This window comes from Cucumis melo, chromosome 2, assembly GCF_025177605.1.
Source record: "Cucumis melo cultivar AY chromosome 2, USDA_Cmelo_AY_1.0, whole genome shotgun sequence".
Classification (NCBI taxonomy): domain Eukaryota; kingdom Viridiplantae; phylum Streptophyta; class Magnoliopsida; order Cucurbitales; family Cucurbitaceae; genus Cucumis; species Cucumis melo.
In genome coordinates this window covers 11,122,830-11,137,721 of record NC_066858.1, presented here as the reverse complement: position 1 = coordinate 11,137,721, position 14,892 = coordinate 11,122,830, and the positions used below count along the sequence as shown (strand labels likewise).

Below are 14,892 nucleotides of genomic sequence, written 5' to 3'. Positions count from 1 at the left end.
CAAGATCCATACACATAACGCGACTGCTTATTAGTAATTTGACAAGCATGTAATGCAAGAAAGTGGACAATAAAGATACATTTTCTTAAGATAAACCTTTTGTTAAATGACACATGTATTTGGAACACTAATCATGAACATCTATGTAGCACAATTGTTATAATATTTATAAGAAAAAACCATTTTAATGTTTTGAAAAGAAAAACAAAACCAAATGCAAACCTTGATGGTAAGAGAATTAGGAATAATGTGCTTATTATTAAGGCCTTGCACGTAAACTTTTTAGAGAAAAAGAGAAATTTAAAGGCTAAATATCCTATTTGATAGATTTTTTTATTTCTTTTTCGAATTTTAAAAATTAAACTTATAAATACTAACTTCTATCCAAAAATTTCTTTATTTGTTACGTTTATTAGACTTTTTTGTTTAAACTTTGACTAAGAAATAACTAAACTCAAAATTCAAAATTTCAAGAATGGTGTTAATACGATTGAATGAATAACACATCCTTTTAGTCCGTAAAAATATATTTAAAGGGATAGTTACAACTTTTACTTCATTACAACTATTCAATAAAAAATAAAGTCATACAAACAAATGACATCATTCATGCGTGTATCATCTACACAGTAGACATCATCGCCATTTAACAAAAGAGAAACAAGTTATTTATCCTTTAAAATTTCAAAAGCTCATGTTTTGCCTATTTAATTTTTACAACTATTCAATTCAAACATTAATAAAAATCCTTTAAACATTTGATTTTCTTGTGAGCTAAAATAAAACTAAGAATTTCAAAGTTAGCAGGAGATTTCTAAAAAACGTGATTCATGAAGTTAAACTTGTGTTGATGTTGATTTTGATACGAAGTAGTTCAATTTATAGTACTTGATCCTTTTATTCTTCTTGCTTGAATGCATACACTTGATTTGAGAAGGCAAAACGCATGATTTTGAAGTTGAAATCTTAGAAGCATTAGAAGAATGATTGTAACTTACACTTAAGTCTTCGAGTGTGATCAACTTCTAGGATTGAGGAGTCTTGATTGTAGAGTATTTCTTGACCCTTCAAATGAAAAGAGCACTCCCTTGTTTATAGAGTTCTCAAGTAGACTTTGAGAACTTAACGACCCAATTAGTTGAACATGAAACCTATTTGACATTTGGATTAAGCTAAACCTATTTTTTAGGCCCAATTGAACTTTCAACCCAAATAATAACGTCAAATTAGATCAAATTATTTTGTCCTCAATTTTAATTCGAGACATACTTAAACTTATAATTTGCCCGAACTTCATTACATGCAATTTTGTCATTAATCTAGTAATCAAAATTTATCATTAACATGTCTCACCTATGGATAGTTATTAATAAAGTTATAACCTAATATTATTAATTAAATATATAAAAACAAACAAATATGCTTATAATCACTTAATAAATACAAAGGGTTAATTGGATAATAGGGCACTTTTGAAAAAACAAAAATAGGAAAAAGGAGTGTTTTAAAACAAATTAGATAAAAATGGTGGATTTTTTGTTTATATTTTTGGAAGAGACGCACTCGTCCTCTCATAATTTCCTTTTTTTAAAAAAAAGAACTCAACATTTCCATTGATTTCTTCAATCGATCCTACAAAGAGCATATATGTCAATACTAACAAAATGATATCCCTTGATTATTCTCACTTTTACACAAACTTGACATACAAGCTTCTAAAATTACAAATACAACAAATTCTGAAAGTGCTAGCCTTCCAATGAATCTGAGCTTTAATAGGGCTCCAGATGCTTGGGTTTTAATGATGCCTGCCAATGAATTAAAAAGGTTAAATTTCAGTTTTGACATGAAACAATAGATATTAACAAGATGGTTTACTAAGGGGGGAAGAAAAGGTTCTTTTTTCCATGTGAATGAATGGAGACCTACAATGATGATTATTCAAAACCACTCTTAGATGTATTAGTAGGTCTGGTGACACATAACCATTGCTTTGGAGTCTCTATATCATCACCTGTAGTTGTTGGAATGTGTAAACTTCCATTTTCAGATTCCTGTAACAGATACAACATTCATAAAAAATCTAAACAATAATATCTGAATGTTCGTATTTGTGCTTTCACTCGATAATGAACGATTTAGCATGTTAATCATCTCACCTGAATGACAATTGAATAAGGGGGAGGCATGTGGAGTTTCAATCCATTTCTCGATATCGACCATCGAACCTGCCAAACATTGGATGGAGGTTTACAGTGAGACTGGTTGATATAATCAAGGACGTTTGATCACTTCTAGATTGACATTTGAATATCAATGATAAATTGGGGGATATCACAATAAATCATAATTCTTTTTTTATAAATTTCTAATAAAGCTTTAGCATAGTTATAGAAATCTCAAACGACAGTGATAGACCCCATAGTAAAGGTGTATTCACGTAGGGATAAAAGTAGGAAGAAGAAAGAATGATTGAGAGTTGGTTAGTAATTTTCTCTGTGTGGGCCCTTAGGAGTGATTGTTAGAGTGGGACCAAGTATTTTGTTAATTTTCTTAGTATTTGCCTATTTAGGTATCTTGAATGATGAGGGGTGGGTATCTTTTTGCTAAATGATTTTCGTATAGAACTCTCATTAGAGAAATGTGGAGATATTGGGAGCTCTCAAATCCTTCCCTTACAGTTGATAAATAAAATTGTGGCTAAGGCCTTAACAGACAGCTTGGAGCCTCTACTTCTAAAATGCAAGGCGAAACCTTTGCAAAGAGGAGAGTCGAAAAGCCATAATGATGCAAGGGAAATTAACGAAGTGCACAAGCAAATTGAAGAGATACCAGAAGGTGGTTACGCTGTTCATGTGAATTATTTTTTTTTTTTTTGACTTCCTATTTTTGAAATATCTAATAAGAGTATCTGCCAAGGGATCCAAAGAAAGTTAAGCTTTTGACTTGGATCATGTCCTCACGGAATCAATACAAGTAAAAAGAAGTTCAATTAAAATTATCTATTTCATTCTCAACCAAAACTGGTGTGTTTTATATGGTCAGAAATGTCAGTTTGCCTCATTTTGAACACTTAGCTGTAGTTAAGTTCTTGTATGTATGGGTGTGCAGCAGTCTATTAGAGTCGGTTTTCCAACCAAACCATCACCGAACCGACTTTGGTCAGCTTAGTAAATGCTCAAAACCATCGAGGAGTACAAGTCTGATTTTGTCGGTTCTTTGATTTTTTTTTTTTTTTAATTGTCGGTTTGGATTTTTTCCAAACCAGCACCAACCAAGCCTTACCTCTTCTTTGACTGACCATCTTTAGTTTCGGTTGGTCAACTCAATTTTTCAGTCTATCATGCAAATCCCTACTTGTATGGAGTAGTCCTACATAATTTAGAACAGCTCTTTTGTGGTTAAAATTTGAGCAGGATAGCAAAAATTCTTTGGACTAGTTAAATCAAGGATTTATGGAGGGTTTGACCTGAAGAAATCAGAGTGTGATTGATGCAAAAGAGAAGGAGCTGAAAAATTTTACTTGGCTTGGCTATTTCGTATGCTCTTCTTAGAGGTCACTTTAAAATATTTTTCTAACCACTCCCACATTAATATAAATCCTTGAGTGTTACCTTTTCACTGTATATTTACGGGAAAGAACCTTGTTTCGAAAATACATCCAAAATGAGAGTTCCTAATCTGTAAACATCAACAATTTCAAAGAACGTGCCCATTTTTCTTGTCTACTTCCACACAAAACATCATGGAACGGATGGAAAGTATCCAAAAGCAAGCAAGGATTCTACCGTACTCTTTATTACACTGAAATAGAGCAATGATTACAGCATAAGGAAACACAAACCAAACATGGGCTTGTAAACTCATCACCTTAGAAACACACAATTTTAGTTCAACATCTGAAGTTGATTCAAACTTCTAGCCTCTTGGTTGAAGGTACATGTCTAAAACAGCAGACCTATGTTCAGGTTGGCTAACCTAGAAACATTATTCTATTGCCAAAATAACCTACTTGACTACTCGTATATACCAACCTACCCACATCCCACTAACCTGATAGTAAAAATAGCATGTGCATTCACAATTGAAGGCCAAACAAATCTCAAGAGAAGATCCAAATTAGACCCAAGTTCTGGATCCATATTTCCCCCATTCCTCAAAAGTTTGTTTTTGAAAACCAGTTTATATGATACCACACTAGCACATGCATATGTGTGAGAGAGAGACATGCCAAGCCTATGGAAAGAGGAGAGAGAGTGACGAAAATACCTGATGCTTTTCCTTCCACTGTGGAAAAAATGTGTTACCAAGCAATTGAAACAAGTGGTCCCTCATTTCATCGTTTGTCAGCAGCAAACATTTAAAGCGTACAGCAGCATATAACCAGTACCTGGAGACAAAGAATAGTCACTGGTTCCTTTATGCCTTGGCATTATAGAAGGAGGTCTGCAGTTTCATCCTCGTAACAGGATATATTGTTCGAAATAAGGGGCTTTGTTGATAGTTTATAGCCCCAAGGATTTTTTAGTATTTTAATTTACCTTAAATTTATCTCCTTTTATGTATTAGGGCTTGCTAGAGCCTATAAAGTTGTCTTCTCTTATAACTTTTAGTGTGTGAAAATAATAAAAGTGACTCTCTACCATGGTTTTTTTTCCTTATTCTAGGGTTTTCCAACCTAGTGTTATCTTTTTAGCGTCAAACATGGTATTAAAGAGTGGTGACGTAACCTTAGCCACCATCGGCGAAAACCAACTGATGCAAGATAATCTTAGTCCTTTTAAAAAAAGAAAACCAACCTCTTTATTGATAATAATAATAAAGTTCAAAGTACAAAAGGTTTATACAAAGACCGAAACAAAAAGAGACTAAAGGATCAATCTAAACTAGGTTGATACCCCTTTAGTGCTCTCATCATATCCAATAAAAATGCAACCCAAGATACATAATAAAGACTAACAAGAATACAACAAGCAGTGACTGTACAGCAAATAAAATAAGAAACAAGAAAAACAGCACAAATGAGTCAAGAATGATCTGAACAAGCGAAGACAAAAAACTTTCAACAATGGCTGCAAAAACACGAGCCATGAAAAAGGTGGCAGCTAATGATCAGGAAAAATGGGTGGCTGCTAATGATCAGGAAAAATGAGGGCCCCAACTAAGACTGATTTCTTGGAAGGAGAATGCTTCAATTTTTTGTGTAAAGTAAGATAATCTTAGTTCTCAATGTAAACCAAACGAGATAATTTTATTAATGTTTTAAAGGTTGTGAATACAAGAAGACAAGTCCTCTATGTGTAGCAAAAGCAAACTAATCCTAATCCTAATTAATAAAAAAACTAAGCCTAATCCTAATAAACCAAAGAAACTAATCCTAATCCTAATCCTAATAAATTAGGAATTTGACCATAATACCATAATCCTACGTCATTCTATTCTATAAAAAAAAAAAAAAAAAACTCGTCCTCGAGTTTTGAAACAAAAATGAAGGTAAAAATAAAAAAGGAAGCTTTAAATGTAATTGATTGTCATTTCGTTCACGTAATAAAGTACATCGTTTGGTGTCTACTGAATATGTGAAGACAAGAAAACAATTAGCCAATATTTTCAAGAAAGCTTTAAATGGAGTTCATATAGAGTACTTATGTAACAAGCTACGCAAGACTAACACATATGATCCAACTTGAGGGGGAGTGTTATAGTATATATGTAACTATGGGAGATTATTAGCCTTATATCCTTTATTGTAATCTACTGTTTTCAGTTTAGGGTTTCCATGTATGCCTACATATGTTGAATTCCAATGTATAGAATGATGATGAGTTCTCTCATATTACGTCTAATAGTGATCTGATGTGGTTGTATACACAAAAAAGAGGCCTAAGAATCCTCTCCCAAATCTCCAAAGGAAATCCCACTCCCTCTAAACTAAAAGCTCTAACAAACTTCCTATTTAATTACTAATATGCCCTTTCTAATAAGTAATAACCATACTAATGTTCTCCTAATAATCCTATTAGTTGCTGACCTCAGGGCCTTACAGAAACCTTGAGATGTTTTCAAATATTCAAGCAAATAACTCAATTACTGCAAGAAAGATGAAATACCAGTCATCATTGGACGTATAAGGAGTAGCATAGAGTGCACCACAATTTTTCCATATCTCTATTAATTTCATATTATTAGGATAACGTGCAGGACCTTCAGTAACACGTCTTGTATGCAAAATTATGAGTGGCATTTTTTTTGAAGGGCTCAGTTCACGCATTCGATATACAGCCCTTTTGAGCTGCAATTAAAAGATAGCATTTCAGTACCAATCACATTAATGAACAAACATAGAAAAAATAATCTCTCTAAGAAACTCATTGTCTATGAATTTATTAAAAAGACATATCACCTGGATAAAGCTGAAGTGATCATTTTCTATACCAACATTGGCACCATCAATTACAGCATCAAAAGGACCATGCTTTTCAAGCCACACCTGAATTATTTCACCTTCAAACCAGTCAAATTTTTGCCTAATACAAATTAACATGCTACATGACTAAGGCAAAGATGTAAGATAAGACTGAGAAATGTATAACGTGTTGAGAAGCTTCCTTGAGAATTTTATATAATATATTAAATAAATCAAAAGTACATAATAACCTTTTACATTGGAGAATAAATAAAGACCAAAATACTTTTTTTCTTTTAAGGAAACAAGCCTCTTCATTAAGAAAATAAATACACAACGTAATGCTGGGAACAATAAAGAGACGAGATCTAAGCCTATGAAATTAGTAAGTGCAACCAGACATCTCAACTATAGGTTGAAACCCTTATAGCAGTCTCATCACATCCCGACTTAGATAGAAAAGAAAACCCAAATCCAATCAAATACAGTTGGAACAATACATCTAGAAGCAAAAAACAAAACAAAACAATGATATGATCTTAGAGTCTGAAAATACAACAAAATACCCCAAAACAAAATAAGAACTACAAACTAAGAACGTCTAATCATATAAGAACGTCGGCCAATTAAGGCTAATATCTTGAATTTAATATGCTTCAAACACTGGATTACAAAACCAACAAAGGGGCAAGCCAAGGAGGCGTTGAAAGTGATAGCATGGCTCGGCACGGAATGGGACGTGACGCCAACGGGGAGATATCAGTTATACCCACATCAGCGAACTACTGAGGTGAATGTGTGGTTCTTTTTAAAAAGAAGAAGATCCTCCCCATGCGACATGATAGTACAGTTTCAGTGGATTATGCGATGACACTGTACTATATTATGACGAAGAAGGCGATCAATTTTGGGCGAGATTATCAAAGGTGTCATGCTTGCATGGATGGAAACTCCAAAAGGAGCCATGCCTTTCCCTTCAACAGCGGAGAAACTATGTTTGCGATTCATTCCGTCTCTAGCAAGGTACCCCCCCCCCCCCCCAACAAGATATCCGATGTGGGGTGTGCACTCAGACGGGGTTGAACAGAGTCATAACCCTTCACCAAAATAACTTTGTGGGTCAAGATAGAAACCCCAAAGGAATGGAAAATTAAGAGATACCTCCACTCACGCCCGAAAAGAAAGGTTGCATCAACCTCGATGCAACCCAAAAAGAAACCTAAGGTTGACACGACCAAAGACTTTACCCAGGGAAATCTCCTCACATAAAGGTCACTCAACAACCACCTCACGAGGATAGTCTTTCACCTCCCCTTGATCCAAAAGAAAAATCCCCCTCCCCTCCTCACAAAGATAAAACTCCTCCTCCTCCAAAAGAAAGAACTCCACCTCCTCCACCTTAAAATGATCCCCCTCTACCCATTACCACTCACTCCCCTATCTCGCCTAGACAGTGTAACCCCAAGGTGTATATGTACTGTCAATCATCTCCATCTAATTCCCTCCTCTTCCAAGAAGAAATTCCACCTCTTCCAACCATCTCCCCAGGGCAACGAAGTTCTGTAGTCGTCTGTCCTCAATTCCCCAACCCATATATCGCCCAATAATAACCTAGACCTACTGTGCCATGACTTAAACAAGCCTTTATCTTATCCAAAGGCTACTAACAATGAAGTGATTCCTCCCTCTGCGAAGGGCGCGAAGGACATCCCTATAGTAGTTATATCATAAGGGGTCAGCATGCGATTGGAAGCGGCAACCATGAACAAGTCGCAACAACAAATTGAGAAGGGAGTTAATGTTGATGACCCACTCCCCAAAAGAAAACAACCTAGTCTCTAAAGTAGCTAGCGAGGCAAGCTCCGTTGTGCCGCATCATGATGAACCTCAAGAATCCATAGCGCAAAACGATGGCAATGATATCTACAACTATTTGCAAGCCCACATTTGATTATCTAGAAGAAGTTCTGGTTGTGCAAAAGTTTCAAAGCGAGCAACTGGAGGTGACGAACAAAATTGTAGAAAAGTTGCAAGCCGCAAACACTGAACTCAAAACGATAATAGTCCAATAGTAAGGGAAGTTGGACACAATGGCGACAGGTCAAGAACAATTGTCATCCGCAGTCTCAAATCTCACTTCATAGGTCCCTGCATAGTCAAAGATGATGCGACAAATAGGGGCGCGACATGATAGGCAATTCCGAGCTTCAATGGAATACACCACGCAATGTTCGTTCAACAAGTACCAGCTCTTATCATCCCATCGAACTTGGAAACACCATTCCCACCACTCCAACCACAGGTGTCTTCCTACCTTTTGTATGTTCCATTATTTTTGCTCTTTTGTAATTTTATACATGCCCTTGTTTGTTTCAATTATTTACTTAAGTACAAATTTCCCTTTTTTCTATGCGTTATATTTTTACCTGTCTTTTGCATTCATTCTTGTATTCTTTGTGATTCTTTCCTTTTGCTAATTTGCAAGGATAACTTCTACTTGATAGTTGATTTGGTGTAATATTGCAGGCAAGCAATAGCTGTGAGCGAGAAATGAAATCCCGGTGATGGCTCCGATATCTGACGGTGGCCGACGAGGAGTGGGTGAGAACTTGGGTGTGGGTCTTTACCGTTAGAGTTGAACAAAATGGAGATGAAATAAGTGAGTGAGAGATGAAGGGGCTTTTTGTGAAGTGCACGACAAGGAAAGATTCGATTTTTAATGTGTTAATATTTTTATATTTTATTAATAAGAAAGTAAGGGGGCTTTGGCTGAGATTTTGAGGCCATCAAAATACAAATTTTTCTGAACAACAATTTCAACGTGTCTAATACTAGTGTTCAGCGTGCCTAAGACGTGTCCAGCATTAAAAAAATAAAAATAAAAAATCACACGGAATTTGGCATATTGGGCACGTGTCCCCAACATGTCCGGACGAATCTGTGTCCCCCAAGTGTCTAACAATGAAGTGTCTTTGCTTCTTAGATATCAGCAAAAGCCCATTTTAAGTTATCGCTTTCTCCTTTCAAAGCCATATCTAGAGGGACTTCTAACTCCAAAGTGTCAATCCTAGCAATGATTTCCTTCTTTTTTATGCGAATATCTCCAAAAACTTCTCCATTCAAAACTTTGATGTTGCCTTTTAAAGCTCTCAACTTTTCCATTAACTGATAACCTTCCCACCTTCCTTGGACCACTCTATTCCACCCGAACGAAATATTAGCTTTAGAAGAGGGATGTTCAAGCCACATATTCCCCAAATGGAAAGGATTCGGACCCCAGTTCAATAAGCCTAAAGTCAGAAAAATGGGGCAGTGATCTGAAGTAACTCTAGGATCTCACCTACCTCGAACTTCCAAATTGATCAATCCAAGCCTCGATCTGTAAGAATTTATTGATTCTAAAAGCCACCCTGCAGTTGGCCTAAGTGAATTTGCCAACAACTAAAGAGATTCAAACAAATCACTGCCATCAATGAATTTGTTAAACGTTCTCATGGACCTAGCGATTCTACCACCTCGCACCATCTCTTCTAAGATCGAACATTAAAATCCCCAACCACGCACCATCTTGGACCACAATAACCACAGAGGTCCCCCAACTCTTCCCAAAAGGCATCCCTACCCCTAATCCTTAGGGGGGCCATACACCCCTGTGGCCCAAAATTCTTCACTCTAACTATACAAAAAAGAGATAGTAATATAGTGACTTCCCCTAACCACCTCCATGGCCACACACAATCTCGTGCTCCACATAATTAGAATACCCCCTGATGACCCAATAGCCCTTGTTCCAAGTTTATACTTGTCATTCCCAAGGACCTCAGATCCTAGAGTACCATGTGATTACCTCTATGCCACCGGTAACAAGCGTTTAATTCCTTCAAAGCAAAACAGAAGCCAAAGCTTAATGGGAATGATGTATTATGTATCTATATCTTTGTATCTTTGTTAATTTATTATATTGTGAATGAAATACCACACTCATACCAAAGCCATTGTTATGGGAAAGTCAAGGAAAATGTCCAAAAAGATGCAAAGAAAGGCGGAAGTTCCATAAAGGCATCTAGCAGAAGTTAAAGAAGGCGTGTAAAAGATAACAGAGTTATAAAACTCAATAGCGCAAATGGCAAAGCATATTGAACGCATATTTGAAAAAATGGAAAATCCGCAACAGATAATGGAAGAGAACCAAATGGCTCGCAATGTTCGTATTCACTTAAAAGATAACCAAGGCAATGGACACAGAAGGAAGACTCAAGACGAGCAACTAGCTTTGTTGGATAATAAAGAAAGAGAAGGGAGAGAAAGGCAACATTAGAAATTTAACATAGAACAACTGAGGGGAGCAATTGGACGCGTGGTTGCGTAGGGCATAAATTTATTTTGGTATCCATCAATTCTCGAAGACCAAAAAAGTGACCATGGCAGTGATCACCTTTACCCATTCAAGGATGGTTTGACTTGAAAGAGAAAATGTGAACCTGATTCCATCTGCTGCAAAAGCAGATATTAGTAGAATTCATGGACAGATTTAAGGCTCTGGCAGCACCTCTTCCACATTTGTTAGAAGAAGTCTTAGAGAGCACGTTTCTAAATGGCCTTGACGTAGATGTGATAGCAAAAGTAATGAGTATGCCTTGAACGGGTGGGCTTCAGCCAGATTATGAAAGCAAACCAAAAAGTGGAAGGCATAAATCTGACTGTGGCATCAAAGTCAAGCCCTGGCCCAATCAAGCCACCAAAAAACAGCCAGCTGACATTTTGGCTTAATAGTTTAGTTAAGGACCAGCCCAAGGCCGTAGAAGTCAATCTCATCCTAACCATCACACTAGCAGGTCATTATCAAAATTTTCTAAAAGAATATCCCTACAAAGAGTTGACACACGTTAAACTCCAATTAAGGAAAGAGCACATGCATTGTATCTCAAATGTGATGAGAAGTTCATTGTGGGACACAAGTGCAAAAGCAAGGAGTTGAGACTCTTGATGGTGGACAACAAAACCGTTGAAGAAGAAACGAAAATTGAGACCTTGTAGCTCACTGTTAGATACCTTGTAGCTCCAAGAAATTGGTAAATCAATTTTTTCCACGAAAATAAAATGTTAAATTTAAAAATATTTTAAAAAATTGATCTACCCACTCAAATATTTCAGATATATACTTAATTGCGCTACATAAAAGTTCCCAAACAGGTAACTATTGCAAAATATTCACTCCATGAACTTCACATCATAGATTTTGGGGATGGCAAAAGAAATATCATACCCGGAATTTACCAAAATTATCTTTAACTCTTTGGTTAGCCAACTTGGTCAATGAGGAAGCAAAGTCTTCAGTTTCTTTTGGATCAATATCAATGCAAACAAGTTTTTGAGCACATGAATGACAAACACCATTATCATCAATTCCAGTTCTCACCAGCCTCCACTTACCACTACCCAGCCAACCTTCTCCATGCCACCCTCCACCACGTCTAACGATACCTTCCCTAACCTTGTCCACATCCCAATGTTTCTTTCCAACTTCTGATGCACTTTCAGAATTGAACCAATCTTCAATAACTTTGGCAGTAGGTTCAGAAACCTGCCTCACTGTTCTTCTTAACCGATGCAACAACTCATAGACTTTATCAGCCCTCTTCACATCAGAACTGAGTTTTAGAAGAGCAGAAAGCTCAGGTTCTTCAGGTTCTACCGCAGATGCAAGCATGTGAGAATCAACTTCATAAGCTCCTTCGGGCATTAGCTTCCTACAGAAACCAAACAGCGCTGGTCCATATGACCTCAATCTTGGTGCAATATGATAATCCTCCATCTGCTTCACCAAAGAAAATGCCATTTCTGGATCATCCATTGCACCTGCAATTCTTGCAAGACTAGTAAATGTAGCCTCGTTTGGGGATACTTTATCAGTAATCATTTGCTGATATATCTCAAGACCCCTGCTGAGGACCACACTTAATAAGTTGTTAGCCCCACTTGTTTCAAGCAAACTAGGGGAAGAGCACAAATAGAGCAATACATTATAGTGATGTAGGATAAGCTGGACGCCATCACTTCGTGCCTCATCATAAAGCTCAAGTGCTTTGACAACTTGTCCATATTTTGAGCACATATCTAATTTATATCTAAGCACATTCTCTGGTGCATCCCTGGAGTCTTTCTTCATTAATTTCTTCCTTAATTTGTAGGAGCCTTTATTGGAAGAAGGTGTTGAGGATGCATGAACAGATGAAGTGGCAGCCGAAGCAACATTACATAAATATCGAACTGTGTGTATCGGGAAGTAACTGTTGCAACTGTATTTCAGTATATTTTTTGAAAACACAATAGACCGGCAGCTATATGTTTGGAGGCTAGCTCGAAGGGTGTTCTGGCAGGGAAATACCCACGGAATTTTAGTGAAATATAAAAAGAAGGGAGAAGTCTTAACAAGTGAAGACATAAGTGAACTTGCTAAGATTGTCACTCAAATACGGCAGTCCAGAAATTTCTTATGGAACTTTCCTTCACAATTGATAACTAGAATCAACGAGAACAGATGAATAGCCCAAGCTCATCTGAAAATCTAACAAAATAAAAATCTGGTAAGCATAATCATTAATCTCCCAATACCTTAAATAGAACATTACAAATACAAATTAATTTGCAGAATTTCCAGTTGGCTTATACAAACAATTTGAAAAAAAACTTAGAATGTAAGCTAGCAACCTTTTAATAAAATAACAAAACTAAAGTTCATCTTGTAATGCAGGCCGCCAGATAGATATATAGTAAAATCATAAAATAAATCTATTACTATACAGGTGAACATAATCGAAAAACTGTAGAAAGCCACAAGCAAATGAAAGAAGAAATTGCAAAACTGTTGCGTTGCAAAACTTAATCTTTGTTTACAAGAAACAGCTAAGCTATATGTACTTAAAGCCTCCTCTAATCACACACAGCAGAAAACAGAATATAAAAGCTTAAAAGAAAAACCAATTGAGGAAGCATAGCATTCGCATATTAGCATTTCATCCAAGGGTATCATATCAAGTTCCAAAAGCGAGAATTTAAATATAAATATGAGCAGCACTATCATAAAAAAAATTAATTGAAATGCAAATACGAACACCTGGTCCATATTTTACATTCCATTGACCCATTATGTCAATACTGAATCCATATGGACAAAAAGTACAACACCCAGTTCACAGGAGAAAAGAGAGAGATAGAAAACCATCTAAAAATCATGAGGTGGGCAGAGAAACAGGAAAGCCAATTTCTGAACTCACATATTTAACTTCAGAAACTTAGACGAAAAAAAAATCTTCACAATTGGAGAGTCGGAAAAAAAAACACACACAAATTTTGAACTGCCGGTGTTATGCGGCAGCAGCGAAGAAGGAGCGAGCAAAAGTGCGGAGGGAAACAAATAATTTTTTTTTTTTTCGGAGAAGTGGCATTTTATTTTTTTTCAAAATTTTACACTTTTGTATAGAACGTTTAGGGAATGCTTAATTCAGTCGTTGAGATAATAAAATGGGAAATTTTTGTAAACTTAATAAAACGCCAAACTATTTTAAATATTTCAGGTCTGCCCTTTCATCTCTTTTTTCTTCTTTATGATTCGTCTTTCTCTTATTTCTTTCGTCGTCTTTCTCCTACTATTTCTTTCATAGTCTTCCTCTTGCGATTTCATCTTTCTTCTTTCCTCTGCAATTTCTTTCCATCATCTTTCTTATTTTTCAATTCTTTATTTACGTCGTTTAATATTTTCATCGTTTTTCTTCTTTGCCTCTTTTTTTTCCACTTTTCCATCATCTTTCTACTTTTTTTCTTCTTTTTTTGCTACGATTTCTTTTCATCGTCTTTCTTCTACGATTTCTTTTCATCGTCTTTCTTCTTTATCTTTTTTAAGTCGTGTATAAAGAATCTTGAAAAAAAATCATTTAGATTGGAGTAGCCAAATGTAAACTATTGTGTAAAAAAGTAAACAATCATGTAAAAAAATAAAAGATTGTGTATAAAGAATCTTAAAAAAAATCATTTAGATTGGAGTAGATGATCGTGTAAAAAAATAAAAGATTGTATATAAATAATCTTGAAAAAAAATTCATTTAGATTGGAGTAGTCAAATGTAAACGATCATGTAAAAAAAAATAAACAATCATGTAGAAAAAGTAAACGATCGTATAAAGAAATCTAAACGATCGTGTACCAAAAGAATTAAAAAAATCGTGTACCAAATTTTTTTTAAAAAAAAATCTTTTAGATTTGGGTCCCTAAATCTAAACGATCAAATCTAAACGATCGTGTAACCAAATTAAATGATTGTGTAACAAAATTAAACGATAGAATTGAAAAGATAAATTGTAACCATATCTAAACGATTGCGTATAAATTGTAGTCATATATAAACAATCGCATATAAATTGTAGCCAAGATGATCATTTATCAAATAATAACCAAATCTAAACGATCGCAAATATATTACGCGTGCG

At 35.6% G+C, this 14,892-nt stretch overlaps 1 protein-coding gene across 3 annotated transcripts; it reads right to left on the bottom strand.

Annotated features, from left to right (window-relative positions):
- Positions 1-1,514: 1,514 nt before the first annotated feature.
- Positions 1,515-13,863, bottom strand: LOC103487238 (proteinaceous RNase P 1, chloroplastic/mitochondrial-like). 3 transcript variants are annotated; one of them, XM_051080653.1, is made up of 8 exons: positions 13,684-13,863; positions 11,673-12,974; positions 6,404-6,490; positions 6,111-6,292; positions 4,270-4,390; positions 2,160-2,228; positions 2,015-2,054; positions 1,515-1,808 (listed from the first exon to the last, which is right to left on the bottom strand). In XM_051080653.1, exons 2-8 carry the CDS (start codon positions 12,849-12,851, stop codon positions 1,657-1,659), a joined length of 1,830 nt encoding a protein of 609 aa, XP_050936610.1. In that variant the 5' UTR covers positions 12,852-12,974; positions 13,684-13,863; the 3' UTR covers positions 1,515-1,656. The 3 variants fall into 3 exon arrangements, with proteins under 3 accessions (XP_050936610.1, XP_050936611.1, XP_008443714.2); XM_051080654.1 differs by lacking the exon at positions 13,684-13,863 and adding an exon at positions 13,524-13,630; XM_008445492.3 differs by having other exon boundaries at positions 1,618-1,808; positions 1,930-2,054; positions 13,684-13,861.
- Between the last annotated feature and the right edge of the window lie 1,029 nt (positions 13,864-14,892).